The 13,984-nt window shown below is 48.3% G+C and overlaps 1 protein-coding gene across 5 annotated transcripts in view; it reads right to left on the bottom strand.

Moving 5' to 3' along the window:
- Positions 1 to 13,984, bottom strand: part of PPIP5K2 (diphosphoinositol pentakisphosphate kinase 2) — a 1,596,028-nt gene that overhangs the window by 759,149 nt on the left and 822,895 nt on the right. For all 5 annotated transcript variants that reach the window (XM_078675453.1, XM_078675448.1, XM_078675449.1 and 2 more), the window contains exon 19: positions 3,140 to 3,363. In XM_078675453.1, coding sequence (XP_078531579.1) covers positions 3,140 to 3,363 — 224 coding nt within the window. The remainder of the gene's footprint in view (positions 1 to 3,139; positions 3,364 to 13,984) is intronic.

The raw sequence follows: 13,984 nt of genomic DNA, 5'->3' as shown, positions 1-13,984 counted from the left end.
CTTTGGCCTCTGATCTCATTAAGAGTTCAGAGGAGTGTGTTAGTAAATAAATACATATATATTTTATATATATATATATATCCTGTGTGGTGTCCTTTTATTTGATATTCAAGGGATTACATATAGTAAAACAGCTGGCTTTACACGCCCTCAAGAGTCTTTTAGCCTAAGACTGTTCTGTCCACGCTACCACTAGGATAGCTGGTCTATAAGGTTGACTTACAACCATCACCATGAGGGTTGTGTGGACTGGTGCAAGGTGTTCACTAGAATAGTGAACATCATATACCAGGCCAACGTCTCACACTCAGGCTCAAAGGATGGGGCCGGGTCGTAGAAGTAAAAATCTCCCATCGGCGTCGAGAGAGGCGCCGCTCCGATGCCGGACCCGAATCGAGGGCAGGACCAGGGACGGTGTCGTCCTGGGGCGGCGCCTGGGGCCACACCCTTTGGGCCGGCGCCGGCGAGGTCATGAGGTCGACCGGCGGCGACCCGGAGCTGGATCCAGTGGGGCCCTGCGGCGGCGGGACCGAAGTCGCCGACGGCGCTGGGGCCGAAGCACCCGACGGAGCCGGGGCCAAAGCCCCTGGCCCGCGTGGGGACCCAGTCAGGACCGCTTGGCCCGAAGGCACCGCGGAACCCGACGGAGGAGCGAGCGACCTCATGGCCATGAGGAAGTCATCAATCTCCCCCGGCGTCACGTTCTGCCCAGGGACCGGCGGGTATGGAGCAGGCCGCGACACCTGCGGCTCCGGCGGAGCCGCGTGGGCGGTGTCGCCCGAACCCCCGGCTGCATCGAGCGAGCGTCGGGGGGAGTCAGAAGAGCGATGGTGCCTCTTCGACTTCTTGTGCCTCTTACCTGAGGACTTCGAGCCCGAAGACCGATGACGACTCCCGGAACTGTGGTGACTCCGGCCCCGCGACCGGCCCCGCGACCGGTCCCTCGACCTCCTTTCGGACCGGGACCTCGAGTGGCGTGGGGCGGACTGCCGGAGCTCGAGTCGCTTGCGGGACCGCTCCAGTCTAGCTTTAGACATCAGGGCCCAGCAGTCGGAGCAGGACTTGTCGTCGTGGTCCGGGCCTAGACAGTGCAGGCACCGGCGATGGGGGTCGGTAACCGACATCCGTCGGCGCAGGGCTTGAACCCGGGCATCCCTACCGGCACCGTCGGAGTCGAGAGACTTCGAAAGTAGATCAAAAAGGATCGTAAAAAGTTAGTCAAAAATTGACTAGGGTACAACTTTTTCCAGGTCTGCGCTTGCTGGCGCGGAAAAAAGAAGAACTGACGTCAGCACACGGAGGCGGCGTCTAAGTACTCCGACGGCGTCATCACGGTGCCCACGACGCCGACGACGGACACGGAGCCGCAGACGACGCCTACCGACGTGCATGGGTACTGCTACGCAAAAATTTCCAGATCCAGTTTGACGCCTGGTGATATTCTAAGGCAAGGAATATAATACTAACCTGTTTCTTTCAGATATATTACGTCTGGTCCATGATTTGAGGAATTTCCAGCTGGGGGGCTGTAGGATGTCAAGAGAGCATCCCATCCACCTGCAAAGTTACTGCTCTACACAGGCAGCACTTTCTGAATACAGTTGGATGTCCCTGCATGTGTCTGGATGTTGGCATTCAGCTCAAGGACACAGCGAGTGTAGTGGGACAAGTAAACAAATATACACTCAACATTTATCTACCACTTAATTATTAAAGGCTTTGGCACTCAATAATAATGGTTTACTACGGGTGTATGACGGTACAACGCGTACCGTTACAACACGTACCTTTACGAGGCAGGTTTAACAACGCAAGTCGTTACAACGACTTGCGTTGGGGGCGCTGGATAGTGAATAGTTTAATTTACTATTCCAACTCCAGTCCCCGTGGATAGTAGGGAAGGTGTTGGATAGTAAATTAAACTATACCCTATCCTAGAGCGCCCTCCAGCGAAAGTCGTTGTAACGACTTTCGTTGTAAATCCTACGTTGTAACGGTACCACGTTGTAACGGTTCCGTTGTAAAGGATGTTTCCCGTTTACTACTGCACAAAATAACTTATTTCAACAACCTTAAAATAATGACAGTCTGAATTAAAACCTGTATGGACAGTAACTTTTTGTTGAAGTTTTATATAGCGCCAACTCGACTCAAAGGTTTTGGAGCGCTTTATCTGAGCACCAGTTACTTTACACATTTTTTGTAGGCACGGGGAGATAAAGGGATTTACCCAAATTCACGGAATGCTGAGTTGACACCGAGACTCGGACCCGATTCCCCAGCTCTGGAGGTTACTCCACATCCTTCGCCACTTGAGCCTTCTATGTTAGAAGCAGCTCTCTGCAGATGGAGCAAAACCCACTGAGACACTTTACAAAGATCGTGACCTGCATGCCACACAATAAGTTTTTCCAGAAATGCAGTAGGTTATGGGATTAGGGAATCACAACTGTTCTAGATCAACCCGTAAACTGCGACCAAACAGATTGTGGCATGACCTCTACTTATGTGCGAATATTATTTCTCATGTTGTCTTTCACGGACAGGGACAAAGTGCTGTCATAAAAACGTGCACACATTTTCCCTCAAAGTCTTTCTTTGTTTCTTAGAAGGTCTGCAAAAGTAGGGGAAGGAAGAAAATTATCAATATTTGAAGTGTTAATTATTCTAAAGGATGAACTGCATAATAGTATGCTTAGATGGCTTGTATGGTTCAGGCACAAGTAAATGCATCGTAGTGCTGTGAAATAGGGTATACAGAGGGGTAACTCTGGTAGCAGGTACAGAGCCAAATGAATCCACTATGTGGTTAGAGGAAGAGAAGTGTTCTGGTGCTAGAATGGTATTGGGAGCTAGGGAGGTCTGTACAAAGTTGAGCAGAGAATGTTTTAGAAATGAAGAGGCTAGCAAGTTTATATTGTAAGGAAGAAAAAAGAGAGTGAAGGGTTGAGATGTGGACTTAATTAAGTTTGTGTCTTCTAGAGTTCGGGAATACATATCTGTCTGGAGACAAATACACATGGTAATCTGAACAACAGTGTATGATGGAAAATTCAGGTTTACAAATACATTAACATTTTGAAACAAAAGAAATGTACCGATTCAAACAAATACATCTTCTAGATGTTAACATGTTTACCTGTGGGATGACAATATCAGCTAAAGCCTTAGAAAGTCTGTATAATTCCATTGTGTTTTCCAACTTTAAAGATCCATTATGCTGAACATCATATTTTATGCAGTCATAGATGTCTGGAATTTTGCTAATGTCATATCTTCCATTTTTTGTTTTGAAGTCCTTTTCCAGTTTTGCCCATCTGCGCAGCATTAACTCAAGGGTTTCGCTATGGTAAAGCTGAATATCTAAAAGAAACAAACAAAAAAACATTAGAAACAATCTGGTTTTAGGTCGTAAATTTAATCAACTAACTGTCACCTGTACAACCCACTAACGTCATAATGTCAGTCTCCCTTAAACTCGGGCTGGTTTAATAAATTACCAGCGGGAGAAAGGTGTGCTTGTTAACAGCATGTCTGCATGTGTCTGGGGACTCACATGGCTGAAGTGCTGCCTGCTACTGCACAGCATGCACTCGAGCTCAAGCAGTGAGGTGAAAATTCAAACATCCATTACTTAACCCTTATTTATCCTCAATACTTCTGATGCATGTTCCATAAGAAGACTTTTCTGTCACGAGCGGGAAAAAATTGGGCTGACTAAGGAGCACAGCTAGGGAATTGTGGGCACACACAAAAATAATTTGCTACAGACTTTCCATGTTGCCTTGAAGTTGTGTGCTTCTGGCAGTTACTTGCTTCTCTTTTTAAAAAAATAATAATTTTATTGCAGATTTTTTAAATATAAATATAAAAAAACAAGATAAGAGTCACCAAAAGAACAAAAAAAACCATATCCTTACTAAGACAGATACATACAACTCAGCGGAGTAACCAATAAGTTAATAAAGTTACCTTAAGTACAAACAGAAAATACACAATTTAGCTCAGCCTAGTTACGCTTAAATTCATGATATAAAGACACTGCCAATAGTTTATAGAGACCATATAAAGTGCCACTCTGCAAATACAGTGCGAAAAGTGCATTAATCATTACTAAGCAACATTCCAATATCAATATTCATTACTGAAACATTGAAAACAAAATCAATTCATACACAAGGTGCAAAAAAATGCTACTAATATTACTGAAATTAGCCAGTACAAAAAGAGTTGAATGCTAATTCAGCCAATATGCACAAGGTGGTTCTATCTTGCCTTGATATAACAGCATTGTTGTACCCGAGGGAGTCCTGCACTTCTGATCTAGGATAGCCACTGATTTCTCTCTCTAACTCCGCGAGACCTTGTTTAAAATCTGCACCCCCTTAATCCGGCTGAGTTGACTGCAGACCCCCGACCCAGTCATGGATAGGAGACCAGATCCGGTTCCCCTTCTTCCTGGCTTTCCTTCCTTTGCGTGCATACAAAGAATATTCAAGCCTGTATACTGACAACAGACGTGTAAGCCATTGATGAACTGGCGTGGGATGCGAGTCCAGCCAGGCTGAAGTAATGCAAATACGAACCACTGCCATGGCCATCAACACAAAAACAGAGGCGGCTGGCGGGAAGCGGGAGGGTGACACGATATATATATTTTTTTAAACAAATCCCTTCCTCGCAGGCTCGCACTGAGGCCGCCTCCATCTCTTCTCCCTCGTTGCTGAAGAGTCCGGAAGCACATAACCTCCCCTGAGCCAATCACAACAATACAATGCAGCGGTGTGACTGGTCAGAGCGCAGTGGTTTAGCGCTCAGACTGGGTCAGGGAGCCTGTGCATGTTCCCCACCCAGGCAGTAATGCAGCCTGGGTGGGGAACATGCAAAGTGTGCATGACTGTTTCCCAAGCAGTCGTGCACACTTAGGGGCCGATTAGGATGGCGGACGGACTTGCGTCCGTCCGCCACCCTTGAGGAGGAGGGAACGTCCGCAGGGGCTGCGGCGTTCCCTCCGTGCTGATTAGGATGTGACCGCCAGGGTGGCGGTCACATCCTCTATATTTAACATTGCGGCGGGTGCAGCTTCAAGCTGCACCCGCCGCAATGTTAAAAAAGCATGTTTTACATTTACATGCACAAAGCGGCCGGCACCGCACGGTGCCTGCTGCTTTGTGCACGCAAATGCAGGGGGGTACCATAGGTACCCCCCATGTGCACCCCCCACCCCCCATTCACCCAGGGGGCCCGCAACGGGCCCCCAAAGTGAATGTCCGTATGCTTTTCCATGGCGGAAAAGCCGCCGTGGAAAAGCATGTATTCACGAACATCCTAATATGGCGGACGGTGTCTCATAGACACCGCCTGCCATGTTATAGCTTTTCCGCCACGGTCGGAAGCCGACCGCGGCGGAAAAGCGGCGGACGGAATTCCAGACCCACCAGCCATCCTAATTTGGCGGTGGGTCTTTGGAGGCTCCGCAGCGGTTTTTCCGCATCCTCCAGGCCGGCGGACACTTCCGCCGGCCCGGAGGATGCGGAAAAACCGCCATCCTAATCGGCCCCTTAGTGTGCACAATCCACTCCTCCTCCGAGCCACCAGCCCCGCCCTAACCCATCCCTGCAGAGACAAAAAAACGATAAACACCTTGTTATTATCATTTTTTCCCCCTTTTTTACTGCTCAGAGCAGTGGGCATCACCCCTCCGCCTTAGCAGAGGAGACGCCCCTGCACAAAAAAATGATCGGGCCTGGTAGTCCTCTCGCTGTGCACGCACAACAGCATTAACTGAGGTGTCAGAGTAACATTAAGTTTTAAAACAGTTTTCATGAACTTTGTTAAATCACTTTTAAGGGTTTATAAGGCAGGACATGTACTGAACATATGAACCACATCTGCCCCCTGACTTTGACAGCGAGGGCAGCTGAAGTCTCCCGAAAGCAACCCCCCCCCAAAAAAAAATTGGCACCTTTTTGGGGGGGAGGAAACACATTTTATTACGTTTGTGGAAGTCAATACAGGATTTCCAAACATCGATGGACTTGTAGATCATAAAATCTGTACATAGGAGGGAAATTACAGTCCACATCTTATCCAGTATCGTAGGATTACACACAATAAACAAAAACAAGAGCATCCAACTAGTCCCGAATCTGCAGCCCGTCACTTGCATATATCTCATGATTACTTGCGTCACTGTTACAGGTGTATGTGGTGACAGTGTAAACCCTCGATCTTTAACGGCATGTTACGACTTCAATCATTAACAGATGACTGTAGTGCGAGTCTCCCCGGGAATGTTACTATACGTGGCCCACTGTTTCTATATTTTAGTGTGCTTGTGAGGGCATCCAAGAGCAATGAATACTGGTCGTTCTAGCTACATAGAATATCCATGCCACCCTCCCATGTCGATATGCGAGGGGGGTATCAGCCTTCCAAAGTTTTGCAATATCCAGTTTTCAGTGTCAGGCCCAAAATAATAAATGTCTTTTATACTGATTACCCCCAATGTCATCTGTTCAATGCTCTGTGTCCAATGAGGCCCGATTGAGCTGGTCTGTTTGAGCAAGTCGAAGCAGGCGAGGCGAGGAGGCGAGCAGGAGCAGGCACGGAGACTCGGAGCACCCGGAGCCCACACGGAGACACGGAGGCGGATTGTTTGCGGCTTGTTTGTGGCCGCGGCAAGGAGCAGGAGTGAGCCGCGAGTGAGCCAGGAGCCAGGGGCTGCGAGTCGTGACCTCCTGCGACCCCCCGCGACCACGACCGCCAGTCCCTGCAGGCGCACGAGCGGCGACGAAGGCAGCTGGTGGACGCGTTTCTTGCCTGTTGGTGGACGGAGGGCACAGCCAGGGCCAGAACTGTGGACTCCCGTAAGTACCTGCGAGGCCGCTGGGGCAGGTACTAAAGGTCTGTGTCTCACACTGGTTTTTCACCAGCATTGATTGTTGTGCCTGCCCACCTTTGCACATGTTTGCTTGTCCCTCTGCCTCTGAACTTGTGTTGAGCCTCAGTGCACTCTCAAAGGACTTCCAATGGACGCTAAAGGACTCCAAAAAGTGCCCTTTAAGCATCTGTGGAGCATTGCAGTTGTGCCTCCCCCCCACTGTGTTATTGAGTTACTGAGCCTCCTAAGGCTCCTCTGAGATTGTCCACTAGAGCGCAATAGAGAGCAGCTAATGCCACAGACCACTAGCCACTAGCTCTGAGCAGCTGCAAGAGGAGAGGGGAGGAAAGGAATAGCTCCGACGGCTGTCCACAGCGGGCTTGAGGGGACCCCCGGAGCCGTTGAGTATAAGCCCGAGCCGGAGCTGTGTGCTGAGAAGCGACGAGGGAAACCAGCTCTGAGTATCGCGGGTGGAAGCGATACCGGCGGCGGCCTGAGCAACCAGCACAGTAGCGAACTAACTGTGCTCGTAAGAACTCGTAAGAATTCAGAGAGCAACGGGTGCTGAGTCTGCCGTGCCGGGGCGCGTCGAGAGATCCTTGGCGGCTGCGTTGTGGCCGGAGCCCAATTCGGTGCTAAATTCGGTCGAATTAGCTGAGTCTTCGGTTAAGTGGCTGCAGTGAGGATTGGCTGCAGGGAAGTGGCGGAGCGGAGCACCGCAGTGCAGAGCACAGAGCGCTGATGAGTGGTGGAGTGGCGGAGTCAGAGGAGCAGTGGCGGTGTCAGCGGCATCGGCGGCGTCAGCGTGGGAAGGTGAGCTGCCGTGTCCCACAGTTAGGAAGACCTGAAGGGAGAGGGGCAAGTGGCTAGTGAGCCGGGGGGAGGCGATAACAGGATATCGTGATACTGGGACACTGCAAGATTGCGCCCCCTTCCCCCTGCATCTCGCCCTTGTGACACCAGACGCTGTGATTGTGATACCAGACACTGAGAAAGCTTTTGGAGTAAAAGCCTGCATAGCCGACAATCTTTCTCGACTATTTGGCTTAACTATCAGCTTTACCAAAGTATGAGGTCAGGCAAGAAAAGGGTCCACCTCTAAAATAAGCCCAAATCCAAGGCAAAGGTAAAACAGCTACCCGCAGAAAGTGACAACAAAAAGGAAAATGTAAATGAAGCTAGCAGGAGTGAGGATTCATCTCTAGGAGCGATTGGGACATGTGGCGATCAAGCCCGCATTTTCTCGCCCCAACCTTCGACAACCAAAAATTACATCAAAATTTAATTTTCTGAAGGATCCACTCTCCGCTATCTTTTCGTCCAGTGGAAAAATCCTGGGTCTCCAGGACTCTCTTCTTCCACTATCCCCTTGTGAACTGCAAAAAGACCAATCCTTGGATCAAGAAAGCGGCATCACAAATTGATTTCCCATAACAGATGACTCACCAGCTGCGGGTCCACTTCCTGAGGGGAAAACAGCGCCCGTGGGGGAAGGTGTGCCTGCAAATATGGCCAAAGGTAGCCCACCAGCCTCGCGGTTAGGCGACAGGGGGGCCATGTTGGCCATGTCGGCCCCACATTTATCTTCCTCTCTCAAGCACATTAACTCGCCACCTATACCAATTACTCTACCCTCACTTTTAACCAACCAGAAACCAAAGCATTCTTTGCACAACCTCACAACCTTCAGTGACAAGGATTTCTATCAATGGCAAGAAGCTTTAAGCAGCGATAACCCAGAAAATTCAAAGAATTCGCTGATCACTGATAAAAGCCTCCTGGACCAATTGGACAGTTCAAAATCTCACCAACAGTCAATTGAAGAAACTGTAAAAGACCAGACCTCAGATGAACACCGGAAGGTGGCGGTGGTAAACATATCAAATCTTGGGAGCGACGGCCCCGCAAACTCAACTTATTTGGGATCACAAGAGTGGGCCGAACTAGCTGCCTCCCATATTCCGACCACACTGGCTAAACCATCTTTGCCTACAGAGGAATCAATCAGCAAAATCCAGCCTCCCAAAAGGGGCTCTGACCAGGAGGGTACTTCCTCAAATTCAATTACTTTACCAAACTCTTCTCTGTCGTCAACACCCAACAAATTGACATCGCAAAAAAGGTCGTCACCTAGGTCTCAAGTATCGGATGTGTCAAAAACGTGGGACATCCTTCTAAACACCATGCAACGAACTGTAGACACTCTCCACTTCCAATCTGATAAAATGGATCTACAGCTGACTCTACTTGATACCTTGGCTGTCTTTGTCGGGCGGATTGACGAGAAACTAGGCAAATTAAACTCTCTAATTAGCAGAGCCCAGCACGAGGCAAAGCTGGCATGCAGCTGCGGTCCTATCATTGACAAACTGGCAGCACTTCCAGAAATAGTATCCTCTCTGATAGATGGGCTGCCAAACGGGCCTATCGAAAGACCCCAGTACATCATTCCTGGTGAAACACCCTTCCTGGCACCACAAACAGGAGGGCCTACTATAATCAGTACTGCAGATAAGGCTGCACCGGTGCTGCCACTGGGCCACCCGTCAACAAGATCCTCTTCACCTCCAAAGGTCAATACGCCGCCCCTGAACGCGAAAGGTCGGCGGCAGCAAAGAAGGAAAAGTCGCAATAAACAAACAACAACAAGTATGGCAGAAGTCTACCCACTCTTGATGCCAAGTAAAAGACAAGAGCAGCAAGACCTTGGCCCAATGACAGAAAGCAACGCCAGCGGAGAACCAATCTCTATGGGGCACAGATCTCCCTCAAATAGAGCATACGCTTTAGCTACCAAAGGGGCATCTACGCAGGAGGTTGGTAGGGTCCTGCCTGGTAGCGATACTGGAAAACAAAATGGCAAATCGTGGCCACGAAAAAGAGAACGACGCTAGCCCATCTAAATTACTACCGATTTTCGAACTAAGGGGGGCATGGCCAAAGAATAGTACGGACTTGGTACGAGAAGCCTCAACTACCACACACTGTGAAAAATCTCGAGCTAAAGAACCTATGGAAACATGTGCCCCCAAACTCAGCTATCTTCCGCCATAGTGGGCGTCCCTATAGTTCCCTCTGCTTCCGCTTGTAAGAACTTCTCCTCCGGGGACATTCTCACAGGCATCCTACCACAGTCCGACAACAACAAGATAAGGACCCAAGTCTCCACCAACCCGCCAACAGCTCAGTCGAATGATCCAAATAGGAACTCTACCACTATCCTCTTTACTCCAGAGTACGATTCAAAGGGTCGATTCGATATTCTGAATAGAGGCAACCTACTTCGGCTACTTAGCACTATACCAGCACTAAACAACTTATCCTCAGCCGACCTTCTTTCTATAGAATTCATAGAAACGGACCGGCAAAACTGCAACGAAGCGACAAAAGCAACATGGATTTCGTCCGAAATTGCAAACAAAATCTTAGAAGAGCAAAATCTCCTTAAAGCATGGGGGATTAAATCTGCCGTGTCCCACAACATAGGATATCTGTTGCCCCTGCTCGAGAGACCTAGGCACGGACCACCAACAACAAATTCGATGAGAAGGTCTGTGCTAAGGGGCGCTCTGGGTCGATCCCCTACAACTGCTCAGGCGGCACTGGTCAAAAACAGCTCAACGGTCGCAAATTCGTATAGCTCACTTGATTACCAGCATTTCAGAATAAGCAATACACCTAGCAATCTCCAATGACAAGGGAATCTAATGGAGCCAGGCCTGCCCTTGGCCCCACCACACCTGGAACTATGCTCATGGAATCTAAATGGGCTTAATAACAAAGCAGCAGATACCGATTTCCTACATTATGTGAAATCATTTGATATCATCCTCCTGCAGGAGACATGGCTGGAAGAGCCGGTTCACATAGAAGACTACACCTGCTACCACACCCCAGCCGGAGGCCTAGCAACCTATATCAAAATCTCAACTGTCGGCAATGTGCAGGCACTTACCACCAACTCTACGGGTAAAAATACAGTCGTGATTTCATTAAACTTTGGGGGAAAGAAGAAAGAGGTTCAGTTGATTAACATATACATCAACCCAAAAAAGAAAAAACAAGAGGGGAAACTCCTAATGGACCATCTATATCTTGTCATGGCTACGCAAACTTCAGTCAATTTTATTCTTTCTGGAGATTTCAATCAATGTATTTTAGGGTCATCAAACAGCGACATTCAGGCCCAGTCTTATCACTGGAACATTCCAATCCAATCCTTCAGCAGCCAAGGTAAAATTCACAAGCGCGCAAAGGAGCTGCTGGAAGACCTGGAACACACGGGCCTGAGGGTCCTAAATGGGAGATTCCGTGAAGACTCTCCATCTGTGGCATCGTTTAACTCAGGCAATGCAACCTCTACAATAGATTACACGTTAGTCTCTCTCTCACTTTTTCATCATGTATTGGGCTTCAACCTAGGCGATAAGGGAGATAGCGACCATCGCCCCCAAGAAGTCTCCGTTTGTGTCCTTCCGGACTTAATTCTCTCAAACCCAACAGGGCCACACGCCAGCCATACCATAAACCTTAAACAAATTAACACCTCGGTTGCAAACACGGTGGAGGTACTTCAAGCAGCAAAATTTCAACTTAATAGCTTAAATTATCCCTTGGGCAACCCAGTAGCCGGATGGGAAAATTTTACGGCCGATTTTGCTAACCAATACTCAACAACAGTATGGCACTTTCCATCTTTTGGCTCCAGGGTCACTTGGAAGACCTCTAGCACCCAGAAATTAGCTTTAAAAACCCACAAGAAAGCTATTAATAAATCCCTAAGACTGTTGAGAAAAAGTCCGGGCGACGGGTTCATTCTTGCACAGCTTCACAAGCACCGGGCGGACCTCAAAAAACTGAAATGGGTGGTCAAAAGATCCAACGAAGAAGACTTCTGGGCCAAACTTTACCACGACTCTAAGGAAAACAACAGCCTCCAGTTTTGGTCCACAATAAACAAATTGCTAAATCCCAGACACAGCGGTATAACATCTTATATAACAAAATCCTCATGGGAATCTTTCCTAGACACACATTTTAATCAACTGGCCGCCATAACAAGTAAGGCCCAGGTCGCTCCAGAGGGCCAACCCCCACAAATAACATCATCATGTGAAAAAGCTAAAATCTATACTACAGCGGCTATACTTAGGAAACTAATCTCCAAAGGAAGAAAGGACGGGGCTGCAGGGCTAAACGGAATTCCTCCGGCCCTCTTTAAACTCGAGCCAGAATATTGGGTAGAAACGCTGACCACCCTCTATATGTCTGTTAGCCAATCTGGGCACCTTCCTGCTTCATGAAGGGGCTCAATCATTTCACCAATATATAAGGCGGGGGACAGAACATTACCAAAGAATTACCGCCTTATAGCACTTCTTGACATTGAGGCAAAATACTTCGCAGGGCTCTTATTGACTGAGCTCCGCGAATGGGCAACCAGCCGTAACATAATTCCATCTAGTCAAACGGGATTCTGCAGAGACACGAAACAAAAACAAACCTCCTGGCAATATCGTTACTCATCGACAAGGCAAGGGTGACCAAACAGGCTCTTCACCTTTGCTTTGTGGACTTCAAAGCGGCTTTTGACAATGTAAACCGAGGCAACCTTTGGAGAAAACTGGCCTCTTGGGGCATCCCCGCACCTTTACTAAACCTTTTGATTGAACTGCACACCGATACATGGGTTCAGATTAAGCTCGGGAATGGTACACACCTTTCTAGGTGTATTCCGACCACAAAAGGTCTAAAGCAAGGGTGCGTTTTAGCACCCACCCTTTTTAACTTATTTACAGCTGACTTGCCCCCTGTTCTAGAGGCTTGCAATGCCCATGCCCCCCGTTTGGGGTGTAAAGCGCTGCCGAGCATATCTTATGCAGACGACGTGGTCCTGCTTAGCCATACGAAAGTAGGTCTCAAGAATCTTATCAATACGCTCCACGGATATGCCGAAGAAAATCTGCTCGAAGTAAATATTGACAAGACCAAAGTCTTGTCAATAACTGGGAATAAAAAGCCGCAAACTTGGGTACTTGGAACAAAGATAGTTGCAAATTGCTCGGAATATAAATACCTTGGAATCTTAGTTGACAAAGGAGGTCGCTACTCAAATCACCTAGAGGCCATAAAGAAGAAAGGCATGCTGATAGCTACGACACTCAAACAACTAAAGACAAATTTGAATGGTCCAACCCTTCTGCCACTGCTTCGCGTGGCTCAAGTCAAAATAGAGTTGTCTATCACGTATGGTAGTGAGGCACTAAGAGGCACAGATGCGAAACTGCTGGACATAATCATCTCAAAGGCCTACAGACTCCTTTTTAACCTGCCAACATACACCTCATAAGCCCAGATCCGGTTAGAATTTGGACTGACCTGCCAAACGCTTGCACGGAGAGGGTAATATATAAAGTCCTGGCACAAAATAAAGAACGCACCAGATAATACACTGAACCATCAGCTCTGGCAAGAACTGTGCAGCTTCTCCAAGATGCCGGCGAAAAATATTTGGAGGAGTCGCTGACTGTTACAGGACTGAAAGAATTATGGGATACTCCAGTATCGCACGTGCAATTTAAGCACGTAGCAAATAAGAGCATAAAGAGACAGTCTCACGTGGAAGATAAAGCCATCTTTTCCCACAGGCGTCACTCCTGGTTGACTCTGGGCACATATAAATTACCGGGGCTACAAGCGTATTTTGGTCTGGGGTATGGCAGGAAAACTAAAGAAGCCTTTCTAAAACATAGGCTAGGTATCCTACCAGCCATACCACACCTACAACCATGGCTGAGATGGAACTGAGGGACAAAATGCAGGCTGTGCGGTGCAGGGAACGAAGACTTTGAACATCTGCTATGCACCTGCCCGAGGCTGAAAGAGGAAAGAGCAGTCCTGCTAAAAATTTCCATCAATGAACAAAGAATTCGCACACGCAGACAAGCTGTTCTCGCCTGCTTTGATCCAGGTCTTCCCCCACTTAATGGAAAGCTGGTGAAGTTCCTGAAACTAGTGGAGTTCAAACTAACAAGCCAAGAACTCGGCCCGAATTAGACCTAAGGAGCTATGGCCAAGACAGGACACAATGAACAATGCTTA

Source organism: Lissotriton helveticus, chromosome 2_1 (genome assembly GCF_964261635.1).
Source record: "Lissotriton helveticus chromosome 2_1, aLisHel1.1, whole genome shotgun sequence".
NCBI classification, from domain to species: Eukaryota; Metazoa; Chordata; class Amphibia; order Caudata; family Salamandridae; genus Lissotriton; species Lissotriton helveticus.
Note: the sequence above shows the minus strand (reverse complement) of the source record. Positions and strands in the feature narration are given on the sequence as shown.